This window comes from Carcharodon carcharias, chromosome 10, assembly GCF_017639515.1.
Source record: "Carcharodon carcharias isolate sCarCar2 chromosome 10, sCarCar2.pri, whole genome shotgun sequence".
Lineage (NCBI taxonomy): Eukaryota > Metazoa > Chordata > Chondrichthyes > Lamniformes > Lamnidae > Carcharodon > Carcharodon carcharias.
In genome coordinates this window covers 161,785,915-161,808,343 of record NC_054476.1, presented here as the reverse complement: position 1 = coordinate 161,808,343, position 22,429 = coordinate 161,785,915, and the positions used below count along the sequence as shown (strand labels likewise).

Here is a 22,429-nt window from a genome sequence, read left to right as displayed (position 1 = left end):
CTAGTAGGGCTGTCAGTGGTCACGGAGCACAACATGCTACATTGGAGTCACATGCATGGCACAAAGCATTTGCGCAGAGACATGTTCTTCTCCACACCTCATCAGTAATCATCTCCCTTGTGGGAGATATGCAGTCCCTTGAGTAGTTGTGGAGTCAATGTACAAGGTTCTTTAGATGGAGGTATGTCACCAGGGACTAGCTGATGGTAACTGTGATATTGGAGGACCTTATGAGAATCTATTTTGGCATTTTAAAAATGCACTTCAGGTGCCTCGATTGCTCAGGTGGAGCTCTGCAATATACCCCAGCTAAGGTATCAAGCATAGTAGTGATGTGTTGCATCCTGCACAACATTGCACAGTGGAGGGGCGATGATTTTGGCAATGATCTCCTCCTGCACAGAATCAGCCCTGACTATATAGCCATATCTCCCAGATGCCCTGCCATTGATGACCTCCTCCTCACCTTCCTCATTTTCCTCCTCCTCAGAGGTTGGAGATTTGCCCATGGCCCCATCATTATTGATTTGTAGGCTCCTCCACTGTGCAATGTTGTGCAGGATGCAACACATCACTACTATGCTTGATACCTTTGCTGGGGTATATTGCAGAGCTCCACCTGAGCAATCGAGGCACCTGAAGTGCATTTTTAAAATGCCAATGGCCTGCTTGATGGTACTCCTGGTGACAATATGGTTCCTATCATAGCTGTGCTCTGCTTCTGTTTGTGGATTTCTAAACGGGGTCATTATCCTAGTTCTTAAAGGGTAGCTCTTGTCTCCTAGAAGTCAACCACAGATCTGCATTAGGGGTTGAAATAGCTGAGGGATTTGCAAACTCTTTCATTTGAAGGAATTGTGGCAGCTGCCAGGGAACCTTGCATACACATGAAGGAAGCCCTTGTTGCAGACACAAACGACTGGGGCATTGATTGAGTGGAAGGGCCTCTGGTTCACAAAGGTGTCTGCATGTTGAAATGAGGCCTTTATGGCAACATGGGTGCAATCAATAACATCCTGCGCCAGAGAGAAGCCTGTTAAATGGGCAAATATCGTGGCTCTCGGCAACCAGGGAAAATAATGTGATTCCCCACACGAGCAAACAGTATATTAGTTAAGGCCTTAAGCTACTGACTGGAATATAGCATCCTGATGATGGCAATGAGGTCTCCTGATGATCCCTGGAGAGATCCAGAAGCAGAGAAGTTGAGAGCGATGGTTACCTTCACAGCCACTGGCATGGCATGGGGGTCAATAAATTGTGGCACAAGTTGCTGCTGAACCATGCAACATATATCTGTCACCAGCTCACAGCATAGCCTCAGTTGTCTTTGGCACTGGTTCTCCATGATGCTGTGGTAGTATGTCCAAGGTTTGTATGCCCATCCCACAGGGTGGCAGCGGGTTGTCCTGCCTCTCCTCCTCCAACTTCTGGTGCACATGCAGCAGCCTCTTCCTCCTGACCTTCTACCCTCCCTCTGGCCTCTGGCTGCTCGTGGTAATTGACTTCTATGGCTTCTATGTGCGAAGGTGCCATGCCCATCTTCTATCTGTCTTCACATGAAGTGCTATGCACCCATCTCAAGCAGAAAGTTATTCTTGGCACCTGGGTACACAAGTCAGTAGGGGCAAAAAAGTTGCCCTGTGAGACCAGGAGCCTCAGCCTCCTGCTCCCGTGGGTCAAGGGAAGACAGTTGGAATTGATTTTATGCCACTTCTGGGGCTATGATTAAAAACTTAAATCAAATTCCACAGGGGTCCCTGGCTATCTAAAATATATCAATTCCAGACCTACTCTTAAATATAAAAACAAAAAACTGCGAATGCTGGAAATCCAAAACAAAAACAGAATTACCTGGAAAAACTCAGCAGGTCTGGCAGCATCAGCGGAGAAGAGTTGACGTTTCGAGTCCTCATGTTCTGTTGAAGGGTCATGAGGACTCGAAACGTCAACTCTTTTCTTCTCCGCCGATGCTGCTAGACCTCCAGACCTACTCTTACCAGGTTTATTCTGTATACTTTAGGTTTCACATTCATGGGCTCCCAAAATCTGACTGGAGTGGAGGTAGCTGATGATTTAAATGGCCAGCTGTAAAACATGCATGCATGAAATGCACCCTGCTCTCATTTCTGCCCCTGCAAAAATGGGAAATGTCATGTTCAGGGGCAGGACATACCATCTTTGGGTACTTCTGCCATTTTCATCACTCTCTGTTGTGGTGAAAATCTGGGCCATAGTGTTTATGCCTCCTCTCAATGTGATACAAAAGTTACATTGAAAAAATGCAGCTATATCACTGAACAGAGGGCTTGTTGTCTCGGAATGTGCTATTTGTGTCTTCATTGAAGTAGTTTGCTGTCTTCTGCTTGCTAATACCAGACTACACATTTGGATATTTCTGTTTATAGTTCCTTGAATGTTCCTTTGGTGCTGTTCACCAGCCCAATGCTATTTTTTAACACGTCCATTTAAGAATTGTTTTATCTATCTCTTCGTTCAATCTTGTCTTTTGAGCTCCAACCAACGCTACTTTTTTAATTCATACATGAGGTTTGAGCATCACTGGCAAGGCCAGCACCAATTGCCCATCCTTGATGCCCTTGAAAAGGTGCTGAAAGTCACTTTCTTTAACCACTGCAGTCCATGTGGTGTAAGTACACCCACAGTGCTGTTAGGGAGGGAGTTCCAGGACTTTGATCCAGCGACAGTGAAGGAACAATGATTCCAAGTCAGGATGTGTGTGGCTTGGAGGGGAGCTTGTAGATGGTGGTGTACTCATGCATCTTATGTCTTCGTCCTTCTAGATGCTAGAGATCGTGGGTTTGAAAGGTTCTCTCAAACAGAGTGAGCTGCTGCAGTGCATCTTGTAGATGGCACACACTATTGTTGCTGTGCATCAGTGGTGGAGGGAGTGGATGTTGGAGGTGGTGGACAGAGTGCCAATCAAGCGAGCTGCTTTGTCCTAGATGGTATTGAACTTTTTCAGTGCTGTTGGAGCTGTACTCATCCAGGCATGGGGAGAGTATTGCATCACGCTCTTGACTTGTACCTTGTAGATGGTGGACAGTCTTTGGGGAGTCAAGAGCTGAGTTACTATCCTCAGAATTCCCCATCTGCTCTTGTAGCCACAGTATTTATATGGCTAGTCCAGTTCAGTTTCTGGTCAATGGTAACTACCAGAATGTTGCTGGTGGGTATTCAGCAATGGTAATGCCATTGAATGTCAAAGGGTGGTGGTTGGATTCTCCCTAGCTGGAGATGGTCATTGCCTGATACTTGTGTGCTGCGAATATTACTTGCTGCTTATGAGCCCAAGTCTGAATGTTGTCCAGGTCCTGCTGCATATGTGCATGGACTGCTTCAGTATCTGCAGAGTCACAAATGGTGATGTACATTGTGCAATCATCAGTGAACATCCCCACTTCTGTCCTTATGATGAAGCAAAGGTCATTGTCATGGATATGAGGGGCTTTAATTTTCTCCTCTCACCCTCATTCATAAACAGAAAGGTACTTTGATTTGTTTCCCTCTTTGTAAGTAGTAGCGTATTTTCCCATTTTGTGAACCTATTTGCTAGTAATGACCCCACAGCAAACTTGATATAGGATGGTCTCAAAGGGTTAGTTTATTTGCACACACTCAAAACGCAGGAGGGTTTTGGTGTCCTCTCCACACTCAGACAGTAAAGACAGGGCTAGAGAAACGAAGGATTTACAGTACCGAAACCACAGAGAAAATAAACATTGGTTGAAATGGGTTCCAGAATCAAAGTCCAATGAGATCTTCCTTCACAGAGCTCATTGGGTTAAAGACCGATGCTGTATAATTAACTTTACCATTGGTATTTACTTCACACTATGAGATAGGCATGCAGAGATGAATCAGTCTGGTACTTGATGGCACAAAAGTTCCAGCAGAAGCAGGCTAGATGGGGCCAGGTATCCATTCTGGGCCAGAGCTCTTTTGGTGTGGCCTGCTAGTCAGCTGTTAAACAGCAGACTGAGCTATGCAGCCCAGCAAGGCATTATTAACTTAATCAACAAGCCAGAGGCTTAGGTCATGTGACATTATCTCACCACAAGGTCTTCAACAAAAGATGTTTATCCAGGGTCTGGAATTCAGCTTGTTCTTCAGGACAGCCATTATGAGAGACCATTGTCTTAGTAGATATTTTGTCTCTGCTGGCAACCTTTGTCAAATACAAAAGGCCTTCGATGTAGCCTGCTTTGAAGTTTGGCTGTGCAGTCTCCAAGTGATCGTTAGCAGCTCCTCAGAGATAATGAGCTATGAGGTGGCTTCTTTTGTTCTGTAGTCATGGGTAAAAATTCAGAGGGTCAGCCAACTTAATAGTCTTTGTTCAGCAAAGGTCGAGTTTTATGTTAAGAAATAGGCACAAGAATATATTTTTATAAAAATATACAGTGTGAGGATCTGTTCCGTAACATCATTGATGATGCAGCTGAAGATGGTTGGGCCTAGGACACTACCCTGAGGAACTCCTGCAGTGATGTCCTAAGACTGGAATGACTGACCTCCAACAACCACAACCATCTTCCTTTATACTAGGTATAACTCCAACTAGTGGAGAGTTTTCCCCCTGATTCCCATTGACTCCAATTTTGCTAGGGTTCCTTGATGCCACTGTTATGATGTCAGCTAATGTTACTACTGGACAAGTCAGATACCAGGGTGGAATCTGGCTTGATAGATGCTAACTTTTATTTTTTTTGTTTGGAAACGTGGAGACGGGCTACTGAAGAGTCACAGGAGTCATCTGATGAACTTTCAACAAAAGAATAAAACATTTATTAAACAAGAAAAGATGAACTGTATTACAAAAATCCTTCACCCACAACTATACCTTTCAGATGTATACAGATTTGTAAGGATACCACAAGTTACACAAGACATCTTATACTCTAATGTTCACATTAAGTACACTGTCCATGTAAACCAATAAGTGACCTGTGGTCAGATACACCACATTCTGAAACCAAGTGACAGATGTCACTCCGAATAGATGCTATGGAACTCTCATTAACTCCCCCTAGATGCTTACAACACTGTGGGCCAACTGGTCCCACTGAACTCTCTTTCACACAAGAGTTTCCGATCTCTACTCTTGAAGAACCCACTTTGGAATCTTCTGCCAAATGTCGCTTTCTCTCGGACACCTTCCACAAGGATCCACCTCCAGGGTTTTGATCTCTCCTTCCAATGTTCCTCTTCCCTGGAATCCCATCCACATTCAAGCTTTGCCTTCCATGCACTTTCTCTCAGATGCTCAGCCAAGCCAAAAGGGTACCACTGTTTCACATGCCCATAATAAGGAGTCACCAAAATTTGGCTGTCTCATTGGATCTTCTGGCTTTTTGCAAGCCCACTTTGCCATGAGTCTGCTTCCTGTAGCTTTCTCTCTTTAATTTGGAGCCTTTCCCGCTGCTTCTTGCTTTCACTTCCACTGAACAGGACCTTGTTCCAGCTTCCTGTCCTTGTCCTTTGACTTAGCTTAAAGGGCTTCTTGCAAACTTTCTTTATTTTTTGCAAAAATATACTTTATTCATAAATCTTCAAAAACATTTCGAACCATTTCAAAATCACCATTACAAAAATACAATCAGGTTCAACTTTTACAACATGAATCACAAGGTGTATCAGTACAAACAATGAATATTACAATCATTGCCAGACATTCATTTTAAGCTGTACAGCCTGAGGGGCTCTTTACAGTTCCCAGCCCCCCAGTGCACTGTGGCAGAAAGGTCTTAGGCAGCGACCCTTCCCCATTGCACCTTTGTGGCGGCTGCCCCAAGTTTAACTGTGTCCCTCAGCACGTAGTCGTGGACCTTGGAATGTGCCAGTCTGCAACACTCGGTCGGGGACAACTCTTTGCGCTAGAAAACCAACAAGTTTTGGGCAGACCAAAGAGCGTCTTTCACCGAGTTGATGATCCTCCAGCTGCAGTTGATGTTAGTCTTGGTGTGTGTCCCTGGGAATAGTCTGTACAGCACAGAGTCCTCTGTCACAGAACTGCACGGGATGAACCTCGACAGAAACCACTGCATCTCTCTCCAGACCTTCTTCGCAAAGACACAATCTACAAGGAGGTGAACAACAGTCTCTTCCCCACCACAGCCACCTCGAGGGCAACGTGCGGAGGGGGTGAGACTCCTGGCGTGTAGGAAGGATCTTACAGGGAGGGCCTTTCTCACCACCAGCCAAGCTACGTCTTGGTGCTTGTTGGAAAGTTCTGGTGATGAGGCGTTCCGCCAAATGACTTTGTCAGTCTGCTCAGGGAACCATCCCACAGGATCCACCCTCTCCTTTTCCCTCAGGGCCTTTAAGACGTTACGTGCCGACCACTGCCTGATGGACTTGTGGTCAAAGGTGTTTCTCTGCATAAATTTTCCCATGAGGGACAGGTGGTACGGCACGGTCCAACTACATGGAGCGTTCCGCGGCATCGTGGCCAGACCCATCCTTCGCAACACCGGGGACAGGTAGAACCTCAGCATGTAGTGACACTTGGTGTTTGCGTACTGAGGGTCTATGCACTGCTTGATGCAGCCACACACAAAGGTGGCCATCAGTATGAGGGCGATGTTGGGCATGTTTTTTCCCCCTTTATCTAGAGGCTTGTACATCGTGTCCCTGGGGACACGATCCATTTTCGACCTCCAGACAAAGCGGAAAATGGCTCGGGTGATCGCCACCACACAGGAGTCTGGAATGGGCCAGACCTGCGCCATGTACAGCAACAGCGAGAGTGCCTCACACCTGATGACCAGGTTCTTACCCACAATGGAGAGGGAGCGTCGCTCCCACATGCCCAGTTTCTTTTCCACCATAGCCACTCGCTCCTTCCAGTTTCTAACACGTGCCCTGGTCCCTCCGAACCATATCCCCAGCACCTTCAGGCCATCAGCCCTGACAGTGAAGGGGACAAAGGATCGGTCAGCCCAGTTCCCAAAGAACATGGCCTCGCTCTTCCCACGATTAACCTTGGCTCCCGAGGCCAATTCGAACTGGTCGCAGATGTGGATAAGTCTGTGAACCGACAGCGGATCCGAGCAGAAAACGGCGACATCGTCCATGTACAGGGAGACTTTGATCTGAGTGCCTCCACTACCTGGGATCGTCACTCCTCTTATGCCCGGATCCTTCCTGATGGACTCAGCAAAGGGTTCTATGCAACACACGAAAAGTACAGGCGAGAGAGGGCAGCCCTGCCTGACTCCAGATTTAATAGGAAAGCTATCTGATTCCCACCCATTGATCGAGACTGCACTACTGATGTTAGTGTAGAGCAGTTGGATCCAATTGCGAATTCCCTCCCCAAACCCCATTTTGGAGAGTACATCCACCATGTAGGTGTGCGATATTCTGTCAAAGGCCTTCTCCTGATCCAGGCTGATGAGGCAGGTATCCACACCCCTGTCCTGTACATAGGCAATCGTATCCCTGAGCAGCACGAGGCTGTCAGAGATCTTCCTGCCCGGCACAGTGCAGGTCTGGTCAGGGTGGATCACCAATTCCAGAGCAGACTTGACCCGATTGGCGATGACCTTGGACAGAATCTTATAGTCCACATTCAACAGTGAAATGGGTGCCAATTTCTAATTTCCTCCCTTTCCCCCTTGTGCTTGTAGATGAGGGTGATAATGCCTTTCCTCATGGATTCTGACATACTGCCGGCCAGGAACATACTCTCGTACACTTCTAGCAGGTCTGGGCCGATCCAGTCCCACAGAGCCGAATACAACTCCGCCAGCAAGCCGTCGCTTCTGGGAGTTTTACTCTTCTCGAAGGACTCAAGGGCCTCAGTCAGTTCGTCAGGAGTTAGCGGTTTGTCCAGACTCTCCCGTGTACTGTCGTCTAAGACATCCGTGATAGAGGACAAGAAGGACTGGGAGGCCACGCTGTCTGTGGGCTTCACGTCATACAATCCGGCATAAAAGGATTTGCTGATCCTCAAAATGTGGGACGGCGATGGTTTTACTGAGCTGTCTTCTTCCTTCAGGCTGCTGATCACAGAGCTCTCTCTCTCTACCTTTTGGAAGAAGAAATGTGAGCACGTCTCATCCTGCTCCACGGAGCGGACTCTGGGCTGGAAGATGACCTTGGAGGCCTCCGAGGCAAAGGGCGAGGCTTGCTGGCTCTTCACCTCCTGGAGTTCCTCCTTGACATCGACCTCCATTGACTGCAGCTGGAGCAGATTCTGCATGTTTTTCTGGAGTCGGGACATTTCCCTCTGTTCCTTTCTAGCTTTCTGGGTGCCTTTGAGGATGAAAAACCTCTTGATGTTTCCCTTGATCGCTTCCCACCAGTGTGTCAGTGACTCAAAGTGGGGTTTCATGGTTCTCTAACCTTTGTAATCCCTCTTGAGCTCCTCAATGCTCTCTGGGGTCAGCAGTTTCACGTTTAGCTTCCATGTCCCCCTGCCCACCCTCTGGTCCTTCTCTAAGGAACAGTCAGCCAGCAGGAGGCAGTGGTCAGAGAAGAACACCGGCTTGACGTCGGTGGATCTGACTGCAAACGCACGGGACACAAACAGGAAATCGATCCTGGAACAGACGGACCCGTCAGGCCGCGACCAGGTGTATCTACGCTGCGCTCCGTCTGCAGGGTTGCTGAAGACATCATGCAGCTTGGCATCCTTTACTGTTTCCATCAGGGATCTGGATGTAGCGTCCAATCTGCTGTCGGCCCTGCCGGATCGTCCAGCCGCATCGATGATGCAGTTGAAGTCACCGCCCAGACTGATCGGCCTGGAGGTCACCAGTAGCAGTGGGAGCTGCTGAAAAACCTCCAGCCGCTCGGCCTTTTGTGCCGGGGCGTAAACGTTAATTACCCGGAGTGGAGCATTCTTGTACATTACGTCTGCTACGAGGAGGCGCCCGCCCACCACCTCCTTAACCTCGGAGACGGTGAAGTTGACTCCCCGCAGCAGAATCCCCAGGCCGGAGGAACGAGAGTCGTTTCCTCCCGACCAGATCGATGGCCCATGGGACCACCATCGTGACCATTGCCTGTAGGAGCTGAGGTGCGGTATCGCACACTCCTGCAGAAACAACAGGTCAGCTTTGACCTTGGCAAGGTAATCCAAGGTCGCAACACATCGCGTAGTAGATTTAATGCTACGCACATTTATGGATACAATCCTTACACCCATTTTAAAGCAGTTAGTCGCTTACCAAACCTGTTGTCTCTGAGAGTTCCAGACCATTGGTCTGCTCCTTCATGCCCGTAGTGTGCTCAAATTGCTTCACTTTGGATGGGCTGAGGAAAGGGTCCTGAACCTCCCCATTGGCGGTGTTCTGCTCGGGTGGCATCTGGGGGTCTGTGCAGAGAGCGGGGTTTGAAATGTCCTCTGTTGGAGAAGCTTCTCCAATCCTCTCCCCCTTTGGGGCATTGCTGCTCCCGGCTTCCCGGAGCTGGGGTGCGCTGAGCGCCTCACTGTTCCCAGATTCCTGGGGTTGTGGTACACTGGCCTCTTCGGGTTGTGGGCAAAGTTGGGGTGCGCTGGTCTCCTCATTGTCTCCAATGTTCTGGAGCTTGGGTGTCTCGTCCTCCAACTCCGTAGCGTTTTGCCGCTTCTTCTGTTGGCGCCGCCCTGGCCCTTCTTCGTCTGAAGAGCTGCTGCTCTTGTTATCCGTGTCAGATAGGAGACGCTTCTTGACTCTTGTCTGGGGAGTGGCTTGGTTTCTTTTTAGCCCCTTCTTCCTTTTGGCTCTCTTCACCAGCTGCCACTCCCCCTGCTGCTTTCCCACTGCTGCCTCCTCCTCCTCCGTTGATTCGCTCTCCTGAGGAGTGGGAGCTTCAGGGGGCAGTGCTGTTGGTTGGCCGTCTGTTGCCCCAATCTTTTCCTCCACCCTTGTCTCTCTCTGTGTCCTCCTTTGTCCTGTTGTTCTCCCTGGGGGCCTTGGTAGTTGGAGTGACACGAGGCATTTCTTCTGCTTCCCCCTTGTTGGCTTTGGCTGCCTGTGCGTAAGTACGGCAACGTTTGGGGCAGGTCTTGTAGAGGTGACTTGCCTCGCCACACAGGTTGCAGCACTTAGTCTGTTTACAGTCTTTTGTCTGGTGCCCTTCCTGTTTGCAGTTCTTGCAGAGGATGGCACTGCAGTTGGCCGCCACATGACCAGACTTGCCGCATGAGCGACAAAGTTTGTGTTGCTCAGCGTAGACAAGGTAGCCACGGCTTCCCCCGATCTGGAAGGGGGGGTGGAAGACGGCTCCCTTACCGTCGGTCTTGAGCGTTACCTTAACCTGGCGTTTACATGTCCAGATCCCCAAATCATCTCTAACCGCGGTGCAGCTCCCAACATTATCGAAGTACCTGGTAAGGAAGGTGAGCACGTCAGCGACAGGGACGTAAGGGGTTGTAAAGATGCACCGTCGCAACCCGTTCTCATTGCAACGGCAGAGCAAAGAGCGGCTCTGCCGTCAGGATCTTCATTTCTGGCAGGTCTTTCTTTTCCTCAAACACCTTCAGGAGTTTGACACCAGCTGCCACTTGCTTGAAAGTCACATCAAAAAATCCAGAGCTGGGGAAATCCTGTAGGCAGTAGATCTCCGCAGCCTCGAAATCACACAGCTTGAATAGGATCCTCTTGGTGAAGAAGGTCCTATCCATTCCTGTTCCTTGCTCGCTGCCCTTCACCATGACTCGGATGGTGTTGGCTACCCCATGGTAAGGAGTTCGACTGGTTATAGCCATTGCTCTTTCCCTGGCAGAAATGCGATGAAGGTCTCTCCCCTGCCAGGTAAGTAAGGCTTCTTGCAACCTTTCTCCTTTTCCTTTAGGACCTGCAGTTTTCTCTCCCAGTAGACTGCTGACAACTTGGTTTCTCCCTTGAGATCCAGAACTCACTTGACAGTCACTGTTACTTTAACTTTAGAGCAACTCATCTATGATTCTTAGACTCATTTTCCTCAATAATCTGCTAGTATGTCCAGCTAGACAGATTTACTCTGCTCCCTTCACCTTAGAGTATAATCACCAACTGATAAATTTACTATTTATTGTAAATACAAAGATATGATTCAGAATAGCATTGGCAGCAGCCTTGGAACAGATTGCCTGGTCAGCCCAAGACCATAATTCATGTGGAACACTTGCCTCCTACCCAGCCAAAGGAATCGAATGGAGTGAAACATCTTATCATGCACAACTCTGTAACTGACTTATTCCCAGTTTTGGTCACACCGAAATATTCTAAATACTTGTAAATTTACTTGCACTAATTGTTAGGGGCAGGAGAGGGTTTAATTTAAACAGCCCTTATTTCTTCTCTCACCACCCGTCCATAAACAGAAATGTGTTTGATTTTTATTTCCACCTTTATAAACTCCTAGGTTTTGGTGTGATCCAATTTCTATTAATAACCCTACAACAAACTTGAGAAAGGGTACACTCAGAGGGCCAGACTTTTTGCATGCAATCAAACGTGGGAGGAGGGCAGCAACATTGCCTGCTTTTCACTCATACAATAAAAGAGGAGGATAGAGAAAGAAATATTTATAGGTCAATGACCACAGACTGAAGAATTATTGTCTCATATGAGTCCAGGATCAAAGTCCATTGGTGTGTTCCTTCACAGAGGTAGGCTGGTTGGAAACTGATGCTGGATAATTCACTTTTCCATTCGAGATTACTTCCACAATGAGATAGGCATGCAGAAATGAATTAGTCTTGCAGGCAATGGGTTAGGAGTTCAGAGGATCCAGTAGAAACAGTGTAGATGGGGACCAGGCTTTCAAACCTGGACAGAGTTGCTGCTGCTTGGTTGATGGAAGATAGCAGACTGGGGTGGGTGTGCCATGTCATATGACTCCACCTGTCCACTTTGGCTTTGACAAAGGGTGTATATTTATTTATCTGGGTTCTTGAGATTGTTAATGTCCCAACCATTAAGAATTTGAAAGGAAGGTTGCAGGGTTCTTTGTTCTAGCAGACTATTAGACTCTGATTGGCCAGACCTGGCTTATGAAATGTAGACAGCCTTTGTATAATTTTCTTTGAATTTGGTCTCTGTAGCCCACAGGAGATGTTAGTATCTCTTCAGAGATAACGCGGTGCAAATTTATTTGATACTGCCAGATTAGCTCCCATTGTTCAAAGGTCACAGCCAGACATGGCTTCAGTCATTTCAAAAAGGCTGTCCAGTTTTAAAATTGCCATGATGATTTATATTATACATACATATATATATATCTATATATCATAAAAATACAGTGTGAAGTCTTAGCCCTGCTACTTAACCTTAAAAGCTTAAATTTATAACCCATGGAATGAATGGTGGACTCTTCTGAATGGAATGAGGCATTAATGTTATATGGTTTATTTTCCTAGGAGTGGAGAGTCTGCTCAGCTCAGGAGATTTCGATGTTTTATATAATGGTGTGTTTTCTAGTATTTTGGAACATATATATTTTATGGGCCTGAATTTTATGCCTGGCCTCAATCGGCAGGCCTGGAAGCAGATATGATATCCGTCTCCTCCTGTTATTGGCTCCCGACCCCAATTTCACGCTGGTGGCCAATTAATGTGTGAAACGTGCTGAAACTGGATCAGTGTTGCTGGCAGGGGCGGGAGCAGGGTGGACCCCCGGTCCAAAGGGGTTTCAGAGAGGGACAAATTTAAAAGTGGACAGGGAGCTCTCTGAAGGCTGCCAAGAGGTGGTCAGAAGCCTCTGGGAGCTGTATGTGATTGCATCATTGCCTGAAAGAATATTTTGTCAGAGCAGTAATTATGGTCTCAGGACTTGCATCCAATGCCAGGTGGTAAGGCAATGTCCAAAGGCACTCTGCTCCCCGTTTTACTGATAAATGACTATGTGTTCTTCTGGATGCAGTGAGGGCCTAGCAGGATATACCGATCCTGCAGGAAGGTAAGAGGAGGCCATCTCACCAAACCAAAAAGTGAGGATGGAGGTGGCTGCCCTGGTGAACGGGCATGATGTTATGCGCTGCACTTGGCTCCAGTGCAGGGAAAGACTCAAAGACCTTCTGCGCTCTGCCAGGGTGGGTACTGAGTCATTTGGAACCGTGTATAGATGTCTTAGTGGGTGGCAGGACTTGTTGGTGCACACTGGTGTGAAATGCAGAGTGCCAAATGGCACATATCCCTGTGGCTTGAGAAACTGAAAAGTATGCCTAATTAGCTTGGATGTATGCAAGGGTGAGGTGTGCCAATGTGATAAATGCCTGCACCTTTGTCTCTTGGACAAGGGGTTTTACAGAGATGGTCTGGCATGTAGAGGGCGGAGCACTTTCATCCTTACAAGAGAAGAGGAGTCATAACATTCAGGAGTGGGGATGAACAGGTGGAGGTGTGCCCAACCTCCTGATTTTGATGCAGGCATAGGAGGAAGCTCTGGAGATGGCCTGCGAACATGGAACCAGGTCCACAGATCGCAGAGAAGCAGGGGTCTCGGAGGAAGGTAAGAAGCCAGTGAACAGGGAAGAGACAGGGGGAGGGTATAAGAGATGCAGGGTCGTGGCTTTTGGAATGAGATGTTTAAACCAATAGTCCCTATTACTTGTCCATTCACAATGTCTCTGTGAGGCAGTTTTCCAGCGTGAGAAGCAACCAGAGTGCATGCACTTTGTAACAATGTTTATTACTGACATTTTCTCTTCCTCCCTCAGATGCACCATCCTGATGATGCCAAGCAGACCCTGAGGACCCTCCTTTAAACCCCAAGGAAGAGCCATTCACAGATGCACCCGCATCACATCCTCCCTCTGCACCAAGCACCAGCACAGACACAGGCACATCAGTGGGCATGAGTGAGTTGGATCAGATGGTACTGCACAGTGGTGAGCGTACATCACTCACCTGAGGAGCTGGCAGGAGCAGAGGATCCACAGGGCACTGGCAGCTGAAGGGTTGCTGGAGACCAGGACGATGCTGAGTCCGAGGCAGATGATGAGTCTCTGGTATCGTTCATCAGGTGGCAGATGCTGGATGTCCAGCGGAATGCATGGGAAAATCTGGCAGAGATCCCTGAAGCTCTGCGTGCCGTGTTCTCTATCTTGGAGGAGTACATGTGGAGCATGAGCACTGCATTGAGACGGAGCTCTGAATGCACAGTCCCTTCCACAGAGAGACTGGCAATTCTCACAGAGAGGCAGCTCCAGGAACTCAATCAGGGCTTTCTGTGGTTGCATTCAGATTTGCAAGCCCACACACTGGCATCGACCTCAGCAGGCTACTGCCAGTGTGATATATGGATAAGGCACCTAATAACTCTGCCAGCTGCCTATCCATTGATGGTGCGCAGGGAGGTTCAAGCCAACCTCATGTTGGCAGAGAATTGCAGCTCGCATCTGCAATCTCCTCTCAGGGCGATGTGGCCCTTCTGCCAGTGGCCATCGCATCTGATGAGACCACGAGTACTCAGGAGTGCCCAGCAATGGCACTGGATTCTCCCACTCAGATGGAGCCTGCACAGGTTCCGCCAGCCACAGGGTGGCCACCAAGGTCATTAAGGCAGACAGGGCATCAGTCAGCTGGCTGCCTCCAATCCAGCTGCTGGGGTGGGGACAGGGAGGGTGGGGGCAAAAAGTTGTAGCACTCACAAACAGAAGTTTAAGTCACTATGATCACAAAAAGGGTTGTCATGGGTAATTTATGTTTCTTTGACATGTATGCACTGGTTCATTTGTACATGTGGCTTCATTATAAAAATGTCTCATTGTGTACAAGGGCAAAGTGTATTTCCTGCTTTGGAAAGGGAATAGGCCTGGGAGTCGCGTGTGTCAGAGGAAGGGATGCAAAATTTATTTCCAAGGTCAGACCTTGACTTAAGGGTGACAGGATTGTCTCATCAGGAAAGATCATTAAGGTGGCGCTACCCTTGTCATCACCTTGACTCCTTGCATTGGATGCCCAGCTGAAAGTTCTCAGAATCAAGGCCTCCCTGGTCTCCCTACATCCCAAAGGGATCTTCACATCTTCACATCAGCCAGCACCTTCTCACCCGGGGGCCCCTCTGGCTCCTCCTTAGACCCAGCACTTGAGTCATCCTCTACAGCATGTGGAGCAGGACTGCTGTCTTCGTTCTCCACTTGGGCCCCCCTTGTCAGAGCCAGATTGTGCAGAGTGCAGCAGACAACAACAATAAGTGAGACGCGCTCTGGAGAATATTGAAGTGCTCCCACTGATCAGTGCAGTCAATGGAATGACATCTTGAGCAGCCCAAATGTTATCTCAATTATCACCCTTTTGGAAGGCATGAGTTCGATTGCATCTCTCCACCGCTTCTGTCCTTGGGTGTCTGAGTGGCGTCATGAACCACCTTTTCAGGTGATAGCCTTTGTCCCCCAGGAGCTAACCAGCCAATCGAGCTGGAGCGATGAATAGCCTTGGGACCTAGGAGTGTCGCAGGATGCATGCAACATGGCAGCTAACAGGGTACCTGTCGCAGACCTGCAATATCTGAGTCTTGTGGTCATAAACGAGCTGTATGTTCAGGGAGTGGAACCCCTCTCTGTTGACAAAGGCACCTGGTTCACCTGCTGGTGCTTTTATGGCTAAATGTGTGCAATGGCTCCCTGGATCTGAGAAAACCCAGCAATTGTAGTGAAGCCTCTGTCTCGCTCAGCCTGGCTGGCTTCGTAGTCTGGAAATGAATGAAGTTACTGACCCATCTAAACAGAGCTTCAGTGACCAGCCTGATGCAGCTGTGGACAGCAGAATGGGAAACACCACAAAGATCTTCCACTGAGCCCTGGAAAGAACTTGAGGCAAAAAAATTCAGGGCCACTGTAACTTTATGAGCCACTGGCATAGGGTGGCTACCTACACAGTTTGAGGCAACCTCTGGGCCAATCATCTGGCAAATGGAGGTCACAGTGTCCTTAGAAGAGCCTCCTTTGGCACTTGACCTCAGACATGTTCAGGTAGCAACAGTGCTGTCTGTAAACTCTGGCTGCAGGATAATGGCATCTTCTGTGGTCCCTTCTGCCTTGCACTTCCTGTTGTCCCTGAACCTCCTCTGGTTGCACCTCCTCTTTCCACATTTTTCACCTCTCTTTGCACTTCTCTTTCCTGGGATGCTGCCTGCAGGCCCCTGGCCTCCTTTCCCTTGTGGTTCTCTCCACCTCTTCTGAGGAGGTCTCTCCAGCAGAGAAAACAAACCCCATTTCCTGAAATACAGGTTGCACCGGAGGGGGCTCTCGGCAGAAAGCCTCTGAAAATGCTGGCAAATCAACGAGTGCTCCAGAACACAATGAAAATGCAATTAACCACCTCCAACCAACTCACAGCAAAACTCCTACCGACTCAACTGGTCAAGATCCTGTTCGCCTTTTATCCTGCCCTGGATTAAGTTTTAATTAAAAACATGATGGCAGCCTGGTTGAGTGGCCTATGGGTGGAGTGTTAAATCACATGTAACGTAAAATCTGAAGTTTTGAAAGGTGCTACATAAATATAAGTTGCAAATTTATTATCAGTAATAGTTACTGGACTGAGACATTTAGAAATGTTAAAACCAAGCCAAATGTTAAAACCAATTGCTGTTTCTTACATAAACTGACTATTAGGCCAATCAGTTTGCCTAACCTCACTTGAAATTCTGTTGTCATGGGATCAAATCCCAAGTGGACCTGATCATGTGTTAATGAAGTCTGCTAGCCACAACCTTTGCTCAAATGGGCAGCAATAGTTCTGTCACCTGCCACTCTATTCTGCTCCCATTTGCTTATCTATAAAAGTGACCCACTTTTATATATAAAATAATATACCCACATATCAACTGAATCACATTATTATAAAGTGGAAGGTTCTGTGCTCTTTGGCTTATTTATTCTTCTGGAGTGCAGCCAACTGCAAGTGTACAGTTCTTCCTCCAAAGTGCAAACCAGCCTATCTACAGTAAACCAACAGCATTGTAAACATGTGGAAATGCAAGTCTTCAAAGGTACCACTGAGTTTCAAAGCCCAACAGCATTAGAGGGGCCAACTGCTCAAAAAGGGAGGATTAAAAAAAAGAACACCACATGGATGGTGTGCATGTAGAGTAGATCAAAGATCATGTTAAATATAAATGCAACACAAACAACTTGCATTTATAGCGTTTAGTGTTAAAAAGCACCACCTTTTTACATGTTATGCTATCTTAGACTGTGTGTAACATCAAGAATCTACTGTTTGCAAGCTAAAATTACTTATTCGCAGTCAAAATGCTACTCTGCAGATGATTGTGGAGATGCAGCAAAAAAACGTATGCGCACTAACTGCAGCACTGAGTCTGGGTCACATGTCTAGCGGCCAGCTAGAAATATTGGATTGGTTTTGGGAAGTCCTGCAAAGCAGGAAAGGGAAAATTTAGATATATGATTTGTGTTGAATTTTTTGAAAAGAATCTACTCTGAAATTTTCTTCAAGTTTACCTTGCTTTGCATTTAATTTTGACAGCTATTGATGAAACATGGAAAATAGCCAATAGTACAAAAATGGGTTAAGTCTATTTAACATGCTCCCCACATTGATCTAATTGGTTAAAGCACTGCCTGCTATAAAACCATGCTATAAACACCAGGATATTGCAAGTTTGATTCCCTTAGTTAGCAGATCTCAACACTTCCAGGGTAAGGAGAAAGAAAGAAAATCAGCCAGCATTCTCATTACTGATTGCCATCTGGAAAATCCTGCTGGAAAGTCAGATGACAGTAGATTTGGTCTTAGCTATAATACATTCCATGATCAAATAACCACATGTTGATGGCTGGACAAGTGAAATACTAGAGGGTTGTTGTCAGCTTACCCCCAGTATGAGACAGCACTTACGAAGACAGAGTAAAGAAATCTTGGGCAGGTGGATGATAAAATAAAACAAAATCATACTTCTGTCATAGTGTGGTGTTGACCTTACCTTCAAACGTTTGCAAATGATATTCAGCAAAAGACTCCGAGAAGGAAACCAGAACACTTTGAGCCTACAATGGGAGCACACAATTTTGAAATTATTTATGGAGTTCTTACCAACAACCCAATATCATATCTGGATCTGTCCCAAACCCCTAAATGATGCAGTAGTTTTTAAAACTAAAATAAGGGAATCAATTTTTGCTTCTGCGCAGGAACATGGCTGAAAGACCCTCAGTGATTGGTCCAAGAGCAGCAAGCTCAGCTGATTTTAATGGTCTGGCCTTATTAGCATGCTGGTTTCTGACCTCTTGATGAGGATAGCTGCCTGGCCATGAAAATTGAGCAGATTGGGAACCGCTGATTGGGACTGGTGGCAACAGTACCTCACACAAGATAAGTGGGGCTTGGCAGGTGTTTTGGGGATTGGGGGAAAAGCCCACTAGATAGTCCTAAATTTTCCCTGTGAGGCCCAGAGGAGCAGTCCTGCACTACTTAGCCCATAAAGAAATTGCAAATTTCTTTTTGGAATTATGTTAATGCTCCTCGATGCAGTTCTCCGCAGTCTTGGTATGGCAGGGAAGCCACCGTTACTACTCCGTCTTTGGTTTCAGGTAGAAATGACTTTTGGGCCTCAATAATATAATTGGAGGCTCACCTGCAATTTTAAAGAAGGGCCCCAGCAACTTGTAGCACATGCCCTTGCCGCCTGCAATTTAAAGCAGCAAATCCTTTTAACCAATGGCTGTATTTTATTATGATGCTGCATGTTAACTTCCCAATTAAAATGCTTCAGAATTTGGCAGAAAGCAGCTGCCTGATTGTTAAAATCGAACATCTCAGGGGACCCAAGGGAATTGACCCTAAAGTACTTCCTCCTCAACCAACTCCTGTTCAGACCTGCCTTCATTTCAACTGGTTCTTTGAGAACCGGATAGTTTGTGCTTTACAGTCAGGTCTGTATAATGAACACTTGATGAATTAACTTGTGCAGATAACTAAGAATACACACTTACACACAATATTTTTATCTGTTCATTAATTTGAACAAATTCATATGTTTATTCTTTGTAAATGCATTTATGAATTTGTCAAAACTAATGCTGAGAGAAAATATTGCAGATTATCTTTCTGAGTTTCTTTCTCTTTAATTTTATATTTGTGGTTGATAAGTTATTTTTCAGCTCTTTTTATCAGAGCTATGGAGGAAGTAGAATAAGTCTTTGGAGTTTGGGCTCTAATGCACCCTTCCACTAATTTGACATAAATCAAAAAATAGCAGATCTGGCAGACAGTTAGAGTTACTTATCTGTTTTTTTCCACATTCTATTTTTTATAAAAGCAAAGGAGAATGAGTAGAGCCACTGATGTGTGTTTTTTTTTAATAGACAAGCAATTATGAGAAATTGTAAACTTTAATGGCCCTTTGTTTAAATCTGTTTCAACCCAAATTTCTTTTTGGAATATTCCTGTCTAAACAATCAAAGCTGATATCAGAAAATAATAATAATTGAATTGATATGAGGACTGAAAGTCCACAGCCCTTCCATTAATAGGGTCAAAATTTAGACTGGTACCTGGATAAATCAGGCTGAAGTAACCAAATGGGGAAGTAAGGGGCAGAGCTTATCCCCTAGATTATCACTATAAGACTGGCAGTGATTTCCTATGTTGCCGGCTTTTAGGGGGGGTCTGGATACGATCAGCAACAGAATATCTTCTAAGGCCAGGTATACCATACTGCCAAAAGGCAGAGGTACTGTAATTCCCAACAGAAAGCTCTGCAATTGATAACTTTTTTCCAGTGCTGCCTCTTTATATATGAGGGAACCATAAAGTGAAGCAAAGTGGGAGTGGGTGTGGAACTGGAAACTCTCCGGTTAACCAGTCTTGTACTGCAATTTGCTGGCACTTTGGTGGGTGTACATTATAGATGTACCCCTGATGGCACTGGTGCCTGTCATTAGAATTAAAATCAAGAAACCTCCTTCCAACCCCACATGCAACGGATGTCCCAGATTGGTGCATCATGGCCCTTATATCAGACCTACATCCCTGCACACTGTTTTCCAAATCCCTGTTGTTCTAACGTGTGCTGGAGGTGAGAAGAAGCCAGGTGTAAAAAGGCTGGAGAAAGTGTCACGAGGCCCTCTTTTGCATGCTTCCTCCAGCTGCAATGGCCAGATAGCAGGTTACTACTCACCTGTCCTGCCAGCTAGCGATGCTGCCTGAACACTAAGCAGGGTGAATGGAGAAAAACATTTTACATAGTCTCATCCCAAGCTGTTTCTAAAAATTGAGATAAAATTAAACAGCCCAGCTAAGCACTCTAACTCCAGTGACACAAGTACAGCTGTTAAACTGTCAGGCTTAGTAACTTCTCAAAACCAGTCCCTGTAGTGAAATCAGCAATCGGTGATTAAACAAAAGGTTCAGGAACGATAAAGATAAAAGGGTACTAAAGTTAAATGTAATTTCTTGTAACTGATTTTTAAAAGGTGACATTTGATAGTGACATTTGTTTTTTAAAAGTAAAATTCACGTCAAATCATTTAAGGTATTCCACTAGAATATTTGGTTGAGATTAGACTCATCTGGACTTAGGTTTGTTGCTGTAAAATTGAATTTGTTTTATGCATTTTACCAAACAAAGCGTCACATTTCCATTGGTGCTCAGCATCCAATCTCTGAACTGCAACCGAAGGTTTTTTCTTCTCTCCTCTTGATTGTCCAGATGAATTTTATGCTGTTGTTCCCTTTCCTTTTGCCTCAGCTTTGTTTCTGCTTTAAGAGTAGAAAGCCTATGATGTAAAAAAGTCATCATTAATATTTCCAGAATAAAATTCTCTGAACATAGATTTGGACTTAAGAGATCATAGGGATTTTAACCCAGCCAATACAGTGCCAATGGGGTGGGCTTGTAATTAAGATGTTGGATAGGGAAGGGGTCAGGCAATGTTGGGGGGAGTGGGGTTTGTCTTGCATTCTGGTCTAATGCTGTTTTAACCAGGGAAAATGTAGATAGGGACCTACTTAGGATGTTGAAGTTGTGGCCCAATGATGTCTACAGTGCTGCAATATGATTTTTACTTGAAATAGTGAGACACTCATAATGCCAAACCCACCAGCAGCAGCCAACTGGAGGCAGCAGTGTCCAGGGGAGATCACAATGTGTTTTAGAATTTTGGTGGAGGTTGTTTGTGGGCTCACTGGAGCAGTCCGCTCCTCCAGGGTTCTCCAACTCTGGCCTTCTCTCCCCTTCCCACTATCAACAGTTTTTTGGTGATACCCTGTTCCAGTTCTAGCCTTATGCTAGGAGCCACTTCCTTGGATTCTTGCCATTGTTGGCCTCTTTCTTGATTTCCCATCCCCAACCTTGATGTCATTCTAGCAAGCTTTGAGCAAGACAAAATGCTGCACTATTCAAATGACTTTAAATGACAGGTTAATGCACTTCTTCCTATCCCAGATTAAACCTAGCATCGTGACAAATATTACAATTAAACTTTTGATAATGAACCAGATGACAAATAAAGGATTGGTGGTAGACTTGACTTAGTCTCAGTGGATACTTTTTCAGAGTAGCTGCTGTAACATACGTATAAAAGATTGTCACATTAGGAGAGAATTCACTATGTGCTGCAAAGAAAAGCTTCTGGTATGTTCTTGGCTGTCAAAGGGAAGATTCATGCCTGAGAACTTTTATGTATTGCGGTGAGATGAAATAAATCACATCATACATGTTATCATGTAATTCAGAGTAATGAATAACTCAACTATAAGACTGTAAAGAGAGATCCACAATTGCTATCACTTTCATATAGTGCTCTGCCCGAAGGCAGGTTCTTGGCTCATTGTCTGCTGATGCTTCATCCTGAGCTATTCACTTGTCAGTTTTTTTTGTCAGTGGTGGTTTGCCATTGCCTTCCAGAGGCAGGGCGAGTAGGCAGGTCCCAAGTCTACCTTGGCCAGAATGAAAATCAAACCTGCACTGCTGACGTCACTCTGAACCACATGTTACCCACCTGGCCAACTGAACTACCTCATTTTCATATAACTGCAAAATACATGAATGGGGAAGGTTAATGTTCAATGTACAGGAATCAAAGCTTTTTTTAAAATATTAAACTTTTTGGAGGGTTTACATAATGGCACATTGTGGAATACACTGTCATTTAAGACCTGAAACTTGGGGTAAAAAGGCATAAAAGGGTCCTTGTTAAGGGTGTGTAACAAGACAGTTCAAAAAGAGTGGGTAGGGATCCAAAGCACAAAAAAACCTCTGATTTAGTACTATTTTTTACAAAGTTGCCAATGCCACTCAAAGACAACATATCAGTTGTTAGGGCTGGAAGTGGAAAGGTTCACTTAAGGACATTTAAGTTGTTTTTTCTGCACTTGGAACTCAGGCACATATTGAGGGTAGATCAAAACTCTACAGCTGACTGGGAAAAAAATGTTCAGTGCGTGGGAATAAGCAAAAGAATATTCCTTGTATTCTTGTGAAAAACGCAACAACTATACCACTGAAGATTTCAGATGATGGTGTAGAT

The 22,429-nt window shown here is 45.9% G+C and overlaps 1 protein-coding gene across 1 annotated transcript in view; it reads right to left on the bottom strand.

Annotated features, from left to right (window-relative positions):
* The window catches only part of LOC121282911 (EF-hand calcium-binding domain-containing protein 5-like), a 211,154-nt gene that overhangs the window by 147,919 nt on the left and 40,806 nt on the right, over window positions 1–22,429 (bottom strand). Inside the window, exons 3-4 of the mRNA XM_041196722.1 lie at window positions 20,521–20,677; window positions 17,884–17,947 (exon numbers count right to left, since the gene is read on the bottom strand). Coding sequence (XP_041052656.1) covers window positions 17,884–17,947; window positions 20,521–20,677 — 221 coding nt within the window. The remainder of the gene's footprint in view (window positions 1–17,883; window positions 17,948–20,520; window positions 20,678–22,429) is intronic.